Genomic DNA, 16,952 nt, shown 5'->3' with positions numbered 1-16,952 from the left:
AATCATTCCGTGGATAAAATGCCAGCAAAACAGAAAACCATGCACCTCACATCCACCGACCCTGGCTGCACATCCACTGTGAAGGAGCGGCTACAGTACCTGCACAGAGAGCACCGGTGTTTCAGAAGCCGGCTCAGTGCCAACCCGGTCTTCCTGGCCTCCTTTGGAGGGTAATGTTCCCATCTCAGGATCTGTGGGCTGCTGCTCCTGCAGCGTCATCAGGACCCTGCTGACTGCACACATAGCTGCCTCTCGGCAGAGCGCCATCAGGTCAGCACCAACAAAGCCCGGCGTCAGGTGCGCTAAGTGACGGAAAGGGAAAGTTTCTGGAAGTCTTAGTTTTCTGCACAAAGTTTGAAGTATTCTGTAGAAAAGACAGGGGCAAAAAAATTTAGATTCCTGACCCACCAGTAGAAACAAACTACTGATTATTTGAGGTAAATTCCGTTTTGAGTGTAGACTAAATGGACATCTGCCAGAAATAAAAGCCACCAGATTCAAGTATACCATGAATTCTATTCATCACAAAAAGCTGTGTTGAGGGGGATCCCTGAGTGGCTCAGCGGTTTGGCACCTGCCTTTGACCCAGGGTGCGATCCTGGGGTCCCGGGATCGAGTCCCACGTCAGGCTCCTGGCATGGAGCCTGCTTCTCCCTCTGCCTGTGCCTCTGCGCCTCTCTCTCTCTCTCTCTCTCTATGTCTATCATGAGTAAATAAAATCTTTAAAAAAAAAAAAAAAAAGCTGTGTTGATACATGTATTCACATCCAATTTTATATTAGGACAGTTCCTTCTGCAGTTTCACTGTACTCCCTGTGCAAGAAAGTCCGCTGGCCTGAAGCAGAGCCATGGTACCAGCCACGGACATGTGGGCCTCCAGGCCCTTCTTAGAAGGCCTTCTTCAAAGGCCCTTCCTAGACAATCTGCAGGAAGAAGAACTTTACAAGCCATCAAGATAAAGGGCTGGGAGCTCTGAGGCTGCTCTACTGCTCCAAAGGTCAGGCTGGGTACTGCTTCGTGGGCTTCGGTTTTGTCGCTTCTCAGCTACAAGTGATAGCTGTGCTCACTTGAAGGGCCATCGTGCGTGAACATGCACTAAACCCTTGAAACAGTGGCTCATCGACACCAAGTGCCCACGTGTTATTTATTACGACGTGTGTACCGTGATATTACAAGTTAACCTGGACAAGCAAATGCATTCTGGAATTTCCAAATTTGTAGGGAAGAGGAGTATTTTCAAGTGTTGAGCGGATGGCGAGTAAGTTCCAGGAAAGTCACTGGAGATCATGTAAGTAAACAGAAGCAGATAAACATTACTGACCCACAGAAACTCACTCACTCTACACAGCAGAACACAAAAGGATCGACCTTAAAACCGTTTTCTAAAGATCCACACCTTTGCTGCCACGCACAAGAATACTAAGATCCTCAAGATGTCACAAGAAACAGCTAACATAAGATAAGTATCATCCCTTTCTCAGTTACAACTTCTCTTTCTGAAAAAAAAGTGGGTATTTCCAGTCACCATACTCTGGAAATTCCAGAGGAGACCATACCCACGAAGAGATTTCCAGTTTCCAGATGGCAGAATGACTGTTGCAGCCAATCCCACAGTGGATGGAACCAGATGGCTGTCTGGACTCCCCGCCACACCAACCCCTGCTGTTCTGGAAGCAAACCACAGAACGGGCAACAAAAAGGATCAGTCTTTATTTTTATAAGGTCTTTCAAAAGCTGCCAACTTTGGTCCTTGGTGACAGGCCCCAGTGTGGCTCCGTATAGACACCAAAGAAACAGGTGTCTGTGGTTCTGATGCTTACAAATCTTACTAAGAAGAGAAAGGCCTCCTGACATGGGTCTCTCTGTGTCAGCTCTAGCTGATGCCCTACGGTCGGTAAAGCCCTAAAAAAGATTCAAACCCCTAATAAGGGATTCTCAGAATAAATGATTAAGGTTTAATACTGTGTTTGATGATAAATAGGATGACTTTTAATTCATTTTTAAGAAATATACCTCTTATTTTGGAAGTTTTAGATTTACAGAGTTACTGCAAAGAGTAGAGTTCCATGTACCCCACACTCCTATTACTAATGGCAATTCTGAGGATGAGTGGCCCAGATTCTATAGAGTCCCCCTAAATGGGATAAGTCTGATACTTTCATGGATTTCAGACTAAGTTAATGTGCTTTCGGGAAGAGCGTAGAGGCGAAGTCTGGCTCACACACCTCAGCGCTGGGATGTGAACTCTGACGCCCAGGCTAGCCACCATGTTTGACAGGGTCTCCATTGGGAGCTTAGGCCCCCTTTCCACACTGTACTCTCTGGGAGTAAGTCGCCATGCCCAGCTGCCATTGAAGGATTAGGGAGCTCAACACTACATCCTTTGGGGCAGTGCATCCATGTAGATCCTTTGGAATTCTGCCCCAGAGACTTGCCTCTTGTCACCCATTTATTTATTCAATTGTTCACTTACATTCGTACAGGCCAAGAGACACTTGACTGCCTGTACGAATATAAGTGAACCACCATTTCTGAAGAAATGAAGTTGACAGAGAATGATAAATGACCTGTGAGAGGGGATAAAGTCAAGTTAACCTTTTTTGAGGTGGTGCACCAATGAGAAGGATTCCTGAGAGCAGGAACTGGAGGCCATCTGGGTGCTGGGCGGCAGAAACAGGGGCCACAGCAGAGAGCCAAACAGCACATTCTGGAAACCCTGCGTGAGAAGCACTATGACCCCCGTCTTCTGCATGCCCTCAGAAGACCACAAGGCCCACTCTGCCAGAAAGATGGGGTGTGTGATTCCTCACTCCTCCCCTTGCCCGTGTCAGGAGACCAGCAGCTAGACCTGCACCTGCAGTGATGTCTCAGCGTCTGTTCCTTTCTTTTCTTCTTTCTTTTTAAAGATTTTATTTATTCATTTGAAAGAGAGAGTGAGCAGGGGGAGGGAGAGGGAGAAGCAGACCCCCCACCCAGCAGAGGGCCCAAAGGCAAGGCTCAACCCAGGACCCTGAGATCATGACCTGAGCCAAAGGCAGACTCTTCATGCCTGAGCCTCCTAGACTCCCCTCAACATCTGTTTCTGAAACATCTGAAGTGACTCAACAAAAACCATCTATAGAAACTGACATTTGGAGTTTTCTAGCTAAAATGTTAGCTGGCCGTCTATCTGCTTTACAGTGTCACTCGGGCTTCAACAAAACAGCTCACACCACAGGTGTCCCGTCAGCCTCAGTCTCAGAACAGAATGGTCAGCCAAGGTCTGCCAATCAAGGAAAGTACCCGCGAAAAGAATATTAATCAATCAATCATCAAGACTCACAACACAGGGATCCCTGGGTGGCGCAGCGGTTTGGCGCCTGCCTTTGGCCCAGGGCGCGATCCTGGAGACCCGGGATCGAATCCTATGTCAGGCTCCCGCTGCATGGAGCCTGCTTCTCCCTCTGCCTGTGTCTCTGTCTCTCTCTCTCTCTCTCTCTCTCTCTCTGTGTGACTATTATAAATAAATAAAAATTAAAAAAATAAAATCTTTAAAAAAAAAAAAAAAGACTCACAACATAGCAGGAACTGTTGCTCTGACTTTACACATAACTTCTCACTGCCTCTCCCTGTGACAGAAGGCACAGGACAGACCAACACATGTCTGTACACAGACACTCAGAGGAAACAGAATGGGAAAAAGTCATAAGAAAGTTAGCAAATGAAAAAAAATACAACTAGGAATTCCAGTTAAAATGGTGAAGAAAGGTAGTACGATCCCGATACAGGACTTGGGTCAGCAAGGAACAGTTATTTATACAGAGAAATGAAAATGCTAAATACGGTTACCTTGAAATTCATAATATGATTAGACACCACAAACCTGTGGGTATGGTTTGGGTATTAGAATTATTAAAGAATTGTTTGTGATTATGTCATGGTACTGTGAGATGTTAAACAGTCTTTATCCATTAGACGCCAAAGCATTTATAGTTGGAATGAACAGTGCCTGGATTTTGCTTTAAAATGCTCTAGGATGGGCAGCCCGGGTGGCTCAGTGGTTTAGTGCTGCCTTCAGCCCAGGGCCTGGTCCTGGAGACCCGGGATCGAGTCCCATGTCAGGCTCCCTGCATGGAGCCTGCTTCTCCCTCTGCCTGTGTCTCTGTCTCTGTCTCTCTCTCTCATGAATAAATAAAATCTTAAAAAATAAATAAATAAATAAATAAATAAATAAATAAATAAATAAATAAATAAATAAAATAAAATAAAATAAAATGCTCTAGGAAAAGGGGGATAGATAGAACAAGATGGAAACTGGGTGATGAGACATGGGCTCATTAGTGTCAGAGTTTTCAAGCCCTCCTGGGACTGGGAGGTGGGGCCTCTGGTGCCTCTCCTGAGTCCACAGAACAGGACAACAAGAATCGTGGCCACGGGGTCCCGTGAAGGGGGCCACATTGTGGAGGTGGGGTGAGGAGAGATGCATGGACAAGCAGGTCCATGGGTAAGCCCAGCCCTGAAGCTCCAAGCTCCAGCTGCTGTCTCTCCCTGAGACAGAACCTGAGTCCTGTACCCACAGGACTTGTGGGAGACAGTTAAAGGACTGGTTTAAGCCACTCCATTTTGCAGTGGTTTGTTCTGCAGTAACAGAAACTGGGACAGTTGTACCAGACTGCTCTGTGTACACGGGGATTTTCCATAACAGGATGCTTTTCAAGTCCAGGAAAACATCAACAGCTACCTTAGAACTCCTATGTGTCGGAAGTTGTGCTTAACGCAGTCCTTGCCAGAAGCCTTTCAAAGTGACCACATTTTCACCATCTTACAGATAAAATGAGGCACCATCCCTACGATTACTTCATCACAAACAAACACACAAGAGCTAGCGATCACTGGCTATCCAGGAAAAGGCCCAGGCCCAAAAGCAGAGCTGGGATTCCTATTCCTGGTCTCCAGGTCCTGGCACCGCCACCTCTGGACAGCATCGTCACCTGGACCTGCTGACCTCTGAGATCACATGCTACAGCACCCCATGTTTGGGCCACGGTCTTCCGCCCACTTGCTCTGGATGTCAGTGGGTACCTGAGCTCACCCTTAACCAAGTGCTGCTGTTTTCTACGACTCAGACCCTATGGCCTAGGTTTTCTTCTTAAATCCTAAATCTCGGCTCCCTCCTGCCTGGACCTGGACCGTTGAGCATTACTCACGGAAAGAAACCCCAAGACCAGGCCTATGGGCACCCTCCCCCCCCAACCCTAAACACAGCCTTAAAACCCTGTTATCCTAGCTGGCTCATCTTGAGTCAGCCAAGAACCTCATCCTCCTCCAACCTCTATGGGTCACATGCCTGACTTTCATCACACGCTCTCTCTGCTTAATTCCTGGAGGAAACACCCTTTTCCAGCAAGGCCCCTGGCCATCTCACCCTTTTCCCTCCACTGCCACTCCAACAGAGGAGCCCTTGCACCCCCTAGCCAGGACCTCACATGGTCTCCAGCCCCCATTCCTCCCACCTGCTGCATCCTAAAAAAGTCCCCAACACCCCAAAATCCCTGGCGCACAACCACCTCCCTGTACTCTTTTGCAGTCACACCTCCCCTGAGCAAATCATGTAAGTCCACTGGGTCACCCCTTCCAATCGCTTAACCACTCGACTGGGATACTGCCCAACTGGCCTCCTCGCACAGCTCTCGGCTCAAGTCACTGGGGCCACCAGGTACTCAGGTCTAGAAACAATTCCCAGCCCTGAGCTCTCATGACTCTGTCCTGAGGGAAACATACACTTCCCCTCACTCCCATTACAGACATCCTCGTTTCCCGGGACTCTGGCCACTCCTTCTGTACTTTCAGCCTGCCCCAGGGCTTCCAGCCTCTGCTCCTCAAGGTCAGGTCCTGCTGGTCTGATGTGACCATCATCTGTGCTGATGAGATGTGACAAATCATCTGTGCTGATGATTCCCCAGCTTTCCCTTCCTGAGAGCTCCGTACTTGTCCAACTGCCAACTTGACATCTCTATGTGGACAGCCTACAAGCATGCCAAGCTCAACTGCCCTGATCTACTCCATCCCTCCCCAAATCCTCTTCCATAACTGCTCATCTACAGTATTTCATATCCCCTCAGAGAAAACCATCAGCACAGATGCTGAAATCAGAGACCTGGGAATATTCCCTTCTGCTCAATCATAGGCCCCCCTTCCATGCATTTGTTCAGCCAAGAAATGCAACGCACTGGCTCTACTTGCAAAATGACTTGATTGCTCCAGCTGTGCCCCCTCCACACTCCTGCCACCTGGCACCCATTCCAGCCGTGCCCCCTCCACACTCCCGCCACCTGGTACCCACTCCAGTCATGCCCCCGCCATGCTCTAGTTATCTACCAATATTCCCACCTTCTTAATCCCAATGCCATCTCATGTGGATTTATAGGAGCCCCTCCCTGGGCCACCAGAACCCACTCTTGTTCTTCTTTCATTCATTCTGCATGCTGTAGCTATAGTGATCTTTTCAAAATAGAAAATCTGTTTCCAGGATCCGTGGGTGGCGCAGAGGTTTGGCACCTGCCTTTGGCCCAGGGCGCGATCCGGGAGACTCTGGATCGAATCCCACGTCGGGTTCCCGGTGCATGGAGCCTGCTTCTCCCTCTGCCTGTGTCTCTGCCTCTCTCTCTATCATAAATAAATTAAAAAATTAAAAAAAAAAAAGAACCCCTAGACCAGGTCTGCTTTGCCTGATACATCCTCCCTAAGATCCTGTTTTTATCCTTTTTGTACTCGTCGTTCTTTTAGTCACTCACACTAGTTACTGAAGTGTCAACCACTGTTTCTCCCTCCTTAGTCCACAAAAAGGTACTTAAATAATTCCTCAACTAATGAATGACCTTCTAACAACTGGTGATACACTGACATACCTCAATTCTACTTATGTATTTTCCCCATCTTAGAATTTAACACATTATCTGCATACAATGATATAACTATTTTGCTTTTGCACTCAGAGCTAGACACAAGTATAAAAGTAGGAAAACTGCATACTTCCTTTGTCAAAAATTCAATCAGAAATACTCTTTCTTGGGGCGCCTGGTTGGCTCAGTCGCTGGAGTGTGCGACTCTTGATCTCAGGGTTGTGAGTTCCAGCCCCACATTAGGTGTAGAGATTGCTTAAAAATAATTAAAATCTTAGGAGCGCCTGATGGCTCAGTCAGTTGAGCGTCTTGACTCTTGATTTTGCTTCAGGTCATGATCTCAGGATTATGGTCTCTGGAATGTGTGCACATGTGTGCACTCGCTCATTCTGAGATAAATATATTTTTAAGTAATAATAATGATACAATCTTAGAAAAAAAAAGAAATACTCTTTCTTAGGGTATAATGGGTGTGAAATAGGTACTAAATGTTAATATTCCAAGATGAAATTGCAAGATGAAAAAGTTCTAGAAACTTGCTGCAAAGTGAATAAAACTAATATTACTAAACCATATAGTTAAAAACAGTTACGATGGTAAGTTTTATGTGTTTTTTACAAGAATAAAAATATTTTAAAATATGCTTCCTTAAAAGATTCTCACTTGTAATTATATTCAAGAGCCATCCTCTTTCAGGCTTTGAACCCCGCTCTCCCCAGCTGGCCTTAAGCATAGTAGACACTTAACACCGTCTTCGGTTTCTGACAACTTGTGCTGGCCTCCGGGACTAAGCCGGAGTGCCCAGCCTGCATGAAACTATGCCAGGAGTGCCTACTGAGCTCACTCTGAGTCTACAATAGTGTTTAAACAAATTGACAAAGGCAGCCATCCTAAATGTAGATACCAGAAATATCTGGATCCCATTAAGTATACAAGAAAACGGCACCATTAGAGGAGGAAACTCTGACAAACTTCCTAATGGAGTGACTGGACTCCTCAAGAAGTGACACTGTGAGCCTCCCTACATGATGTTGAGGACACCTCACTGCCCAGGCAGTATTCCTGCCCAAAGCATCTAACCTGAGTGTCATCAGGAGGAAACAATCAGGAACATTCAAATTTCAAGGCACCTAGAAAATACTGATGTCATAAACATGCTTCCTCCCCAAGGAGGCAGGGTGAGGTTATAGGTTCGATCCCAGAGTGGATTCCAGGTAAAACACAAAACTACACAAACAACTAAACAGGTACATTCTGGAAGCAACTGGGAAATCAGAACAGACTGTATGTTGAGGTAATGCTCAACATGTATTTGCCGAATAAACAGGAACCACTTACATGTTAAATATCACTGAGCTGCGAGTCTAAGCACACATGGATAAACATGAATGGCTGAATGAGCAGGACCACACGTGTGGGAATGCAATCAGCACACGCCTGACTGTGACGATGGCAGCGGAGGAAGATGCCAGCCAATGATCCAAAACCATGAGGAAGGACAATGTGTTCCTTCCCCCTTTCTCCCCATGTGCCCTGTGAGCACTTCTCCTGCACCCCCAGCCTCCTGGCCTGCACTGCTCCCTCCCTCATCGTCCTGAGACTGTCCCCTCACTGCACACCATTCTTCCAGAAAGCTGCTGGGGACCACAGATGCCACAGCTAGTGTCCCGAACCTAAGCCACAAGCCACCATGAACCCAGTATTACAGGTTCAATACTGTAATATTGTGGGATTACACAATATCTTTGTGGGATTCCCGCTCCTCAGCCTCAACAATGCCTCCTGTGTGGTCTTTGCTTCCTGAGATACTGGTGGACATTTCCCTGCTCTGCGGACACTCAACCCCACCTCCTAGGACAGGCTGGCCCTGCAACGAACACATACAGCTTGCAGCTCTCCAGCTGCCTCTTGTCACAAAACCTGTGGTCTTAGGTAGGTTAGCACAACAGATGAGTGTGGTGCTTGACATAACCTCCACGCAGGCCAGCAAGCTCGGCTCCACCCCATGCCTCCCCACACTGTCCCTTAGCTGATCAGCCAACTGAACATCACCAGCCCTGGATTCAAAATCAAAGTTACTGGCGCAAAAAACGAAGAGAGTGAAAAGGTTATGTGGTATTTGTCCCTCCTTGTTTCCAAAGTGTTCAGTTCAGATGTTAGTAAAATTCATCTGACAAGAGTGTACCTTTCCCTGGAGGCTTCGTCTGGGATCCCAAGGCATATCTCTCGATCAAACCTTCCTGCCCGCCTCAAAGCAGGGTCTAAGGAGTCCGGTCGGTTAGTGGCTCCAATGACGAGGACTCGGGCCGTTGCAGCTGTGGTATTCAGATCTAGTAAGAATCAGACACAGGGTGAGGGCTAACGAGACACCGGGAAAGGACGACAACGGCATCTCCCTAAGTCGTGTGAGCAAGAAGAGAGTGTCACATGTTTGACAGCAACATTTATACAAGCTAATGTTTACTAATTATCAATTAAGGGAGAGAAGTGAGGAGAATAAATACACACTTTGTCCTCAAGCAGCTCACAGTCTATGGAGAAACCCACCAGACGAATCCTGTGCAGCACAGGGAAGGGAAAAAACAAAGCATCACAGTAACTCCATGGAAGACAGCATGGGTTCTTGGGGGGTCACAGTCAGGGAAGGCCTTGGAGGACAAGCCATTAGCAGATCCAGGTTAGCAAAATTACACGTGAACCAAGGAGTGAGGGACCACAGAATGCATGGTATGCTCAGAGAGGGGCCCACCAGGCAGCGACTTTTTAGGAAAAGTAGAAGGTGGGGCCCAGCATGTCTTATTCTCTCAAGGGAGGCAGGGAGTCCGAGGCTGCACCCCTCCCAGGTAACGAAGTGGTACGATGATGCTAAGTAAGGAATGTACAGACTAGTCTTTGCCGATGGGAAGGCAAGAAAGGCTCTCCTGATCAGATCTGTGTTTTGGAAAGACAATTCTACCAGCAGAGATGAACAAAGGCGAGCAGTGTTCCCTGCAATGAGTTCATGTGCTTGTGGCCATCAGGGGACAGAGGAGGGAAGGCAGGACACAGGGAGAAGCCCAGGTGCATAGTGAGTCCCTGAGGAGGGTCAGGGGAGCACATCGTCTGCACAGGGAGGAGAGGATGCAGCCATGGCAGCACATGCTGTCGGGTATCCGACAGGCAGCAGGGAGAGGAGCCAGACGCTGGTCAAAACTCAAGGGTTCCAACTCATCCGTGATTCCTGAAGAGCTGCATGCAGATAGCCAGCGGCAAGCGGGCAGAAGGCGACAAGAGAGGGCCGAGTGTGGAGCCTGTCAGACCCTGTTAGTCTGAGGGACAGGTGGGTGGAGGCAGCCATGTCAGGGAGTTGCTAGGGAGCAGCCAGAGTGCCCGGCCAAGGAGAGGAAGGCAGTGCTAGTGCTCAGGCCACACATGCCAACAGCCCAGGGTGATGCAGCCCATGGGACCAAGCGCCCTCGAGAACCACCACGCTGATGCTCTCTGGCCGCTCGCTGCACGCGAGGTGCAAGGGCACAGTTGCCTCCTCGGCCAACCCCTGCCACATCTGTGACAGGTAGGTTCTCAGACGAGGACACTGAAGAACAGAGGTTGGGACAGATGAGCGTGAAAGCCACCAGACGATCCTCCACAACTCTCCCAGGATTAGCTTCAGCTATACGTAGGGGACGGACATATAACAGGAGTACAGTGTAGACCAGAACAGAAACACCAACGTGTATTCAGCAGACAGTGACTACTCCTTTGATAAAATTTTGGATTGAGAAGAGAGGCACAAGGCGGTCAGCGTGAGTGAGACAGGAAGGTTCTTAAATACTTTTTGAAAGTTGCATAAAAGCTCAAGGAGAGGATTCATGCTCGAGAGCTCATAAATGAGCAGGAGAAACTATAGGAAAATGAGGTGGCACAGCACAGTCACCGCACACAAGCTTCCCAAGAAGGTGTGCCTCCACCAAATGCCGCCTGTTTGGAGGCCGGGACAGAGCCCAAGCCACCCCCAGGCTGCTTCATGCAAGTTCTAATGCCCATAGCTACAATGGCCAATGGGACACCTGCTTCCTTGTTCAAGGTCAGGTCACTCAGACGCGGTGGTCTCAGTGACGTGCTCTGAGCATGTCAGGGGTCAGGAACAGAATTCAATGAGGACAGTCATGGGAATCTGTGAAATCTGCAGTCATGAAATAACCCTTCTACAGGAAATTAATAGTCAGCAACGGAAGTGCTAATGTCAAATACGATTTCTTCCGTTTCATAAAAGATAAAAATCAGATCTTAGCCAGGACTGGCCGCCCTCTCCTGCCAGTAGCTTCACGACAAATTCTGTTCTTTCTCTCCCTCTTCCCCAGTACGATGCAATCATGATAAACTGATGTTATGTCAGCCACATTTGAACTTTGGAACATTATAGAAGAAGCAAAGTGTTATTTCTTTCCACACAGAGTAAACCCTGCCTGCATGGCACCAGCTCTCCTAGACAAAACACACATTTTTTGCAGGTGGCCTATTAACTGGATACAAGTGTGTAAACATCTGGAGTCAAGCCCCGGCTTTGCTGATGACCCACTGTATCCACTAGGTCCTGGCTTCCTGCATAGCACTTCCTCATAGACAAGATAATATTTTAAGATGTTTTCCAGCTCTTAATAATTAGAATTATGCCTGAGTTGAAGTTTTTTAAATTAGGTAAAGTTAGTTCTCTTAAGTTCTCTTATTACCTTGTTCAAAATCATTTAAAGTTTTCAATTATTAAAATTTAAATTTGTAAACTCCAAATTGATATTTTATAAAATTCTCAAACTGTAGGGGAAAATGACCACCTGGGACAGATGGGGGCGTGACTGGGTATGCTGAACTGTTGGAAGTTCTCTCTACTCCATTCATAGAGGGGACCCTAAAACACACGCACATGTGTCGGAAACCACAACTAACGGGGCTTTCAGTAAAGTTCTAGTAACGGGCAATCTGGTTACTCCTTCCACATTGTAAAATCTCTGAAATCAGAATGCATCTACGATCATGTGATAAATTCTGTGCTGCATTTTGGCAGGTGGTGTCTCCTTCTTAGAGGGACATAAAAATGATAACCGCGTATCTCAGAACTGGTAATGATGTAGCTTCAATTTGGTAATTCAGAACACAGGCCTCAGAACATGGCAAGAACATCTTACATGACAACAGTAGAATAAGCAACCTGCTCCTAGCACCATGAGAAGCACATGGGCTCCTTCCAATTTTCTTATGTATGTAAACCCCCTGCTATTTCACAGTGCAGAGGATCTCGTTCTAAAAGTTATCTACCTTCCTTCCAAATTTCTACCTAAATGGGAACTGAAAAACATGCTACAGACTGGGAAGAAGTAATTGTAACATGTTTACCAAAGAATTTGCTTCATAACAAATTAAAATAAAATACCCCTTCAAATCAATTTTTAAAAATTCAGTAACACAATCGGCACGGGATGAGAAAGGATGTGGGGGTGATACAAATAGCCAAGAAACAGGGAAAGATAATCACCCTGCAATAAAAACAGGTAACTGCCAAGGACAATATGGCAATAACTCCATCTTCACCAAAAGACCATCAAAGATGAAAACACCCAGTGACAATCGGGGTGGTGGAGGACTTGGATACAGTGTGGCTCTCAGAGGATGGGGCAGCACATGCTGCAAAACTTTCCTACAAAATTTGAATGTGTAACCTCTAACCATCACCTTAAAATGAATAATTTTAAACTGACCATCCATGCAGGTTAGGAGCTGGGCTACAATTCTTCGTTCCATATCTTTTGAAGCAACTTCTCTCTTGGGGGTAATTGCATCAATTTCATCAATAAAAAGGACACAGGGTGCATTTGACTGGAAATAAAAATATCACAAAAGACAATTGTAAATACATGCCCCATACTGCAGCATAGTTTAGTATGCACGTTTTAAAGAATCTTGAAGTTCAGGGGTCGTTCAGCAAAAAACCAGCACTAATAGAAGGCAGTTCCCAGCACATCACTTGATTTTTATCTGACTTAGGACCCTGGACAGGGGACAGTGAGAGACCACACACAGGCTGCCAGGCTGACAGCCCTCTTATCCATCTGCACTTTGCAATGACCAAGTCCCCAAAATTCTTTCATAAATGAGGCATATAGGTGATGCTATGAAATACAACCAGTGGGTGAGCATGCACAAAGCTAGAAGACCAGCACTGGCTGGCTGTGAGGACCACGCTGAGGAAGGAAGGGAGATGAGTCCCCAGTCGTCCAGTGTGGACCACAAGCACCTTCCCCTTGTGTGTTTTTTGAAGTTCAGACTAGACTAAGTGGAGAGAGGAAGTTAAGAAAGAAGCACCAACCACCTGGAACAAAGCCAGGGACATGGGAAACAGAGATATAGGGGCTCGAGGTGGGGGGGAGGGGGAAAGGGATGGTGGGGACTGGGGAAGGACCGTGGGGGTTCAGGGGCTGGGGAGGGAGGGAAGGTGGGGACCAGGGGTTTGTTCAGGTTGGGTAGACACTGGGGGTGACAGTCACACAACATGCAAGTGTACTTACTTAACACCAAAGAACTGTACATTTAAAAATGTTTAAAATAGCAAGTTTAACGTTTCACCACAATAAAAACAAAAAGAAAGGAGGACCAGTTAACATGAAAAATGTAAATAAAGGGATCCCTGGGTGGCTCAGTGGTTTGGTGCCTGCTTTTGGCCCAGGGCATGATCCTGGAGTCCCAAGATCGAATCCCACATCAGGCGCCCTGCATGGAGCCTGCTTCTCTCTCTGCCTATGTCTCTGCCTCTCTGTGTCTCTCATGAATAAATAAATAAAACCTTAAAAAAAATGTAAATAAAGATGTTGAGATATGCAATCTCCAGCATGGTCCCTCCTAGTTACTGAGTGACACGGATTACACTAGGAGTCGGGTTCAGCAGCTAAGGCACCTCAGCCCCACGGGGCTCACAGCAGTTCAAGGGAGGATCTGGCCCATCACTGGCTGACTGGCTTTCCATCCTTCTGGGACAACAGGATCTCCCCATGGCCAGGAAAATTCAGTGAGAAAGAGGAAGAGGCGGTACTGGTCATCAGAACTTGGCTGAAGGGGAAGCATACAGTTCTCAACAGAGGACCCCAGTATCTGCTTGGATGTTCTGTTCTCTGACCCATATGCCTCAGAGCACCCTGCTTCATCAAGTAACGGGGGGGGGGGGGGGGGGGGGGCGGACGACCCAGGACTCACTAGGCACCTGCTGTCACCTGCATTTTGATGTCAGGAATTACAGTGGGAATCCAATCCGTCATTTCTCTGGTAACAGGATTTTCTTCTCACAGGTTCACTTAGGCAGAGAAGAGTTTATCCTGGCATTTCTATGGCTACTCTTACACTGTGATAATCCTAAAGGTGAACAGTTTTCACACTGCTTGCACACTGTCGGTAAACTTAATTTGGGGAAAGTGAGAGCAAATACCACCAGGACAATCTATTTTCAACCCAGAAGCAGCAGGCATGACAGTGTAGAACTGCTCACTAACTGTAGTTACACCGGACTTCAGATTCAACAGATTACTTTGGCCGACAGCCTGTATCAGTGCATCTACTATAAACATTTGGCTATGTTGCCTTGTATGACCCAATGACCCAACGTGGGTTGGCACCAGACTCACCACAGCCTGCTCAAACAGCTCTCTTAGCTTCTGCTCGGATTCCCCAGACACCCCAGACACAACCTCCGTGGCAGCTACCTTCAGAATTGGGAGGTCCAGTTCCTGGGTAGAAACACATCAAAGAATGGCCACATGTCAAAATGTACCTTCCTACGTGTTCCTCATTCAGTCCCTGTCTCAAAATTCCATTTTTGGAATGCTCAATTTTCTGAGAAACTTCATCTTTCTGTATTGGTTTGTTGAAAAACATTATTTAGAAATCTACAGTTTTGTTCAAGCACATCGACTGGATGCCTTCCACTTGTCTATACTTTACAGAAGTCACTGTGAGATCCCATTGTCATCTCCAGAGACAGCTCCCCACCCCACACCCCCCACTCCCCTGCCCCAACCTCAGCCAGAACAATTTCCCAGTTATTTACCTGCCGGAAGGAGCGGCAGGGTCATGACACACTTGGGTCCTACTCACCCTACTGCCACGTCTCAGCCCTGCACCCAGAGGAGCCCAATGCAGAGGAGGAGCCGCCCTGCTAGTGCACATGGCAACCAGCCTGCCTGCACCCTACTAGCTCTCCAGGCCATCCTGAAAATCACTTCCTCGCCCACAGGCATCCCACAGAAACACCATACTGTATCTTCCACCCATGACTGCTGTGACTGCATACAACATTCACCTGTATGATGGCCATTCCACATGGCCTCTCCTAATAGATGGGGTTTACTTATCACTGCATTTCAACAACTGCCAGGCAGTGGTCACACAACAGTTTGGTCAACAGAGGAATAAATGAGGCAAATCAGAGCACTAACCTATTCATCACTGATATAAAACGCTATTCTTCAAACTGAAGTCACTCATTTTGCATTTTACCACCTAACACAGTTTCTGAAAAATCTGATGGGACAAAGAAAATATTGCTGCCTTTTAATTTAGCCAACTAAGTATCATCACCATTTCAGAAAGGCTAATTAAACACTAAAAAGTACAAGAATATGGGGGCACCCAGCTGGCTCAGTCAGTGGAACAGGTGCCTCCTGACCTTGGAGTACTGAGTTCAAGCCCCATACTGGGTGTAGAAACTACTTAAAAATTAAGAAAAAAAAAAAAAAAAAAGTATAAGAACATGACTCTGAGTGGAAATTCTCAGTAAATTTAGTTCTGTGAAAAACAATACAATCCTTAGTTTTCTTATTTACTGCTTTTGAGAACCACTGGCTTAAAGGGAAAGAGAAGTAACTAAAACATAAACTGTGTGTTAAAAAAGGGTGTTTGCAGCCAGGTCATTTTGCTCCCCACCCAACCCTTGCCACATAAATAACTGGCTGCATTAAAACAAATAGCATCTCACAAACAGCAGCACGAAAGAGGGAAGAAACAGAGAGGATGGATCCTCCTGAGAAGATGCCAAGTGTGGTTCAAGTTGACCAAAAAGGAAGCACAAAGGCAAACAGAACAAAGGAGCAGGAGCAAGACGCACGCAGAGCTCACCCCAGCAATAGCGTGGGCCAATAGGGTCTTCCCACAGCCTGGTGGCCCGTGTAGGAGAACACCACGGGGCGGCACGGCACCTAAGTGGTGGTACACCTCCGGGTGACGCATGTGGATGAGCATCTTGCAGACTTCCTAGCAGAGAATGGGATGCACGGTAAGTGGAACTGAGTAGACACTGAATAAATAGTAACTGCTACAATTACTCCTGCTAGAGCAGCGTTCCGCACACAGGTTGTAGTTCAAACAATGAAGAAGCTGCTGGCACTACACGCCCTCTACCCCTCGGCCCCCTGACAGTATGAGCCAGGTCTGCCCCTCTGCCCTTCCCAGGCTCCCTTCCACACTCAGTTCCTACCAGCAAAGAGACGCAGGTTGTTTGAATAACTGATCAACAATAAAGCCACGTGCACCTGAACTAACCTTTAATGTCGCATCATTGCCTCCCACATCTTCAAACTTCACCCTGGAGACCTGTAACTCCAGCCCCTTGGCTTTTGCTGGCAAACAAAATAGACAAAAAGTGTGTGATTCATTAGGAATTCAGTTCTATTTAATAATGTCTAAGGAAACTGAGGTCCCTGGGACACTGAAGTCTTTCATCACAGATGTCACCACACCTGGCAGGTCCCCCAAGCATGATGGCAGGGACTGGCACCACCTCTTCCGAAACCCGCCTGCCACCGTGCCTGCCCCTGAGGACACATAGCCCACCTTTCTTGTGCAGGACACCTTCTATTTCCCCATCCGCTTCCTGGACATCTTTCTTCCTTTTGTTCCCTTTGCTCCTCAGTCTGCCTTTCCTTTTCTCATTACTCTCCAGAAGGGAAGCATCTTTGGAATCCTGGGAAGGAAAAGAAACTTAAATATGCCATGCCTGAAACCACAACATCAGTAATGTATTCTTCAAGACGGGCATTCCTGGCCAGGCACT

The 16,952-nt window shown here is 47.1% G+C and overlaps 1 protein-coding gene across 9 annotated transcripts in view; it reads right to left on the bottom strand.

Annotated features, from left to right (window-relative positions):
- Window positions 1-16,952, bottom strand: part of NVL (nuclear VCP like) — a 90,510-nt gene that overhangs the window by 60,684 nt on the left and 12,874 nt on the right. For all 9 annotated transcript variants that reach the window (XR_005362322.1, XM_038542879.1, XM_038542883.1 and 6 more), the window contains 7 exons: window positions 16,733-16,862; window positions 16,442-16,518; window positions 16,019-16,153; window positions 14,530-14,631; window positions 12,616-12,733; window positions 9,066-9,210; window positions 100-364 (listed from right to left, as the gene is read on the bottom strand). Coding sequence is in view for 8 of the 9 variants with exons in the window: in XM_038542879.1 (XP_038398807.1) it covers window positions 100-364; window positions 9,066-9,210; window positions 12,616-12,733; window positions 14,530-14,631; window positions 16,019-16,153; window positions 16,442-16,518; window positions 16,733-16,862 (972 nt within the window). In the remaining variant the exon portion in view is untranslated. The remainder of the gene's footprint in view (window positions 1-99; window positions 365-9,065; window positions 9,211-12,615; window positions 12,734-14,529; window positions 14,632-16,018; window positions 16,154-16,441; window positions 16,519-16,732; window positions 16,863-16,952) is intronic.

Source organism: Canis lupus, chromosome 7, assembly GCF_011100685.1.
Source record: "Canis lupus familiaris isolate Mischka breed German Shepherd chromosome 7, alternate assembly UU_Cfam_GSD_1.0, whole genome shotgun sequence".
NCBI classification, from domain to species: Eukaryota; Metazoa; Chordata; class Mammalia; order Carnivora; family Canidae; genus Canis; species Canis lupus.
This window is presented reverse-complemented; position numbering and strand designations above follow the sequence as displayed.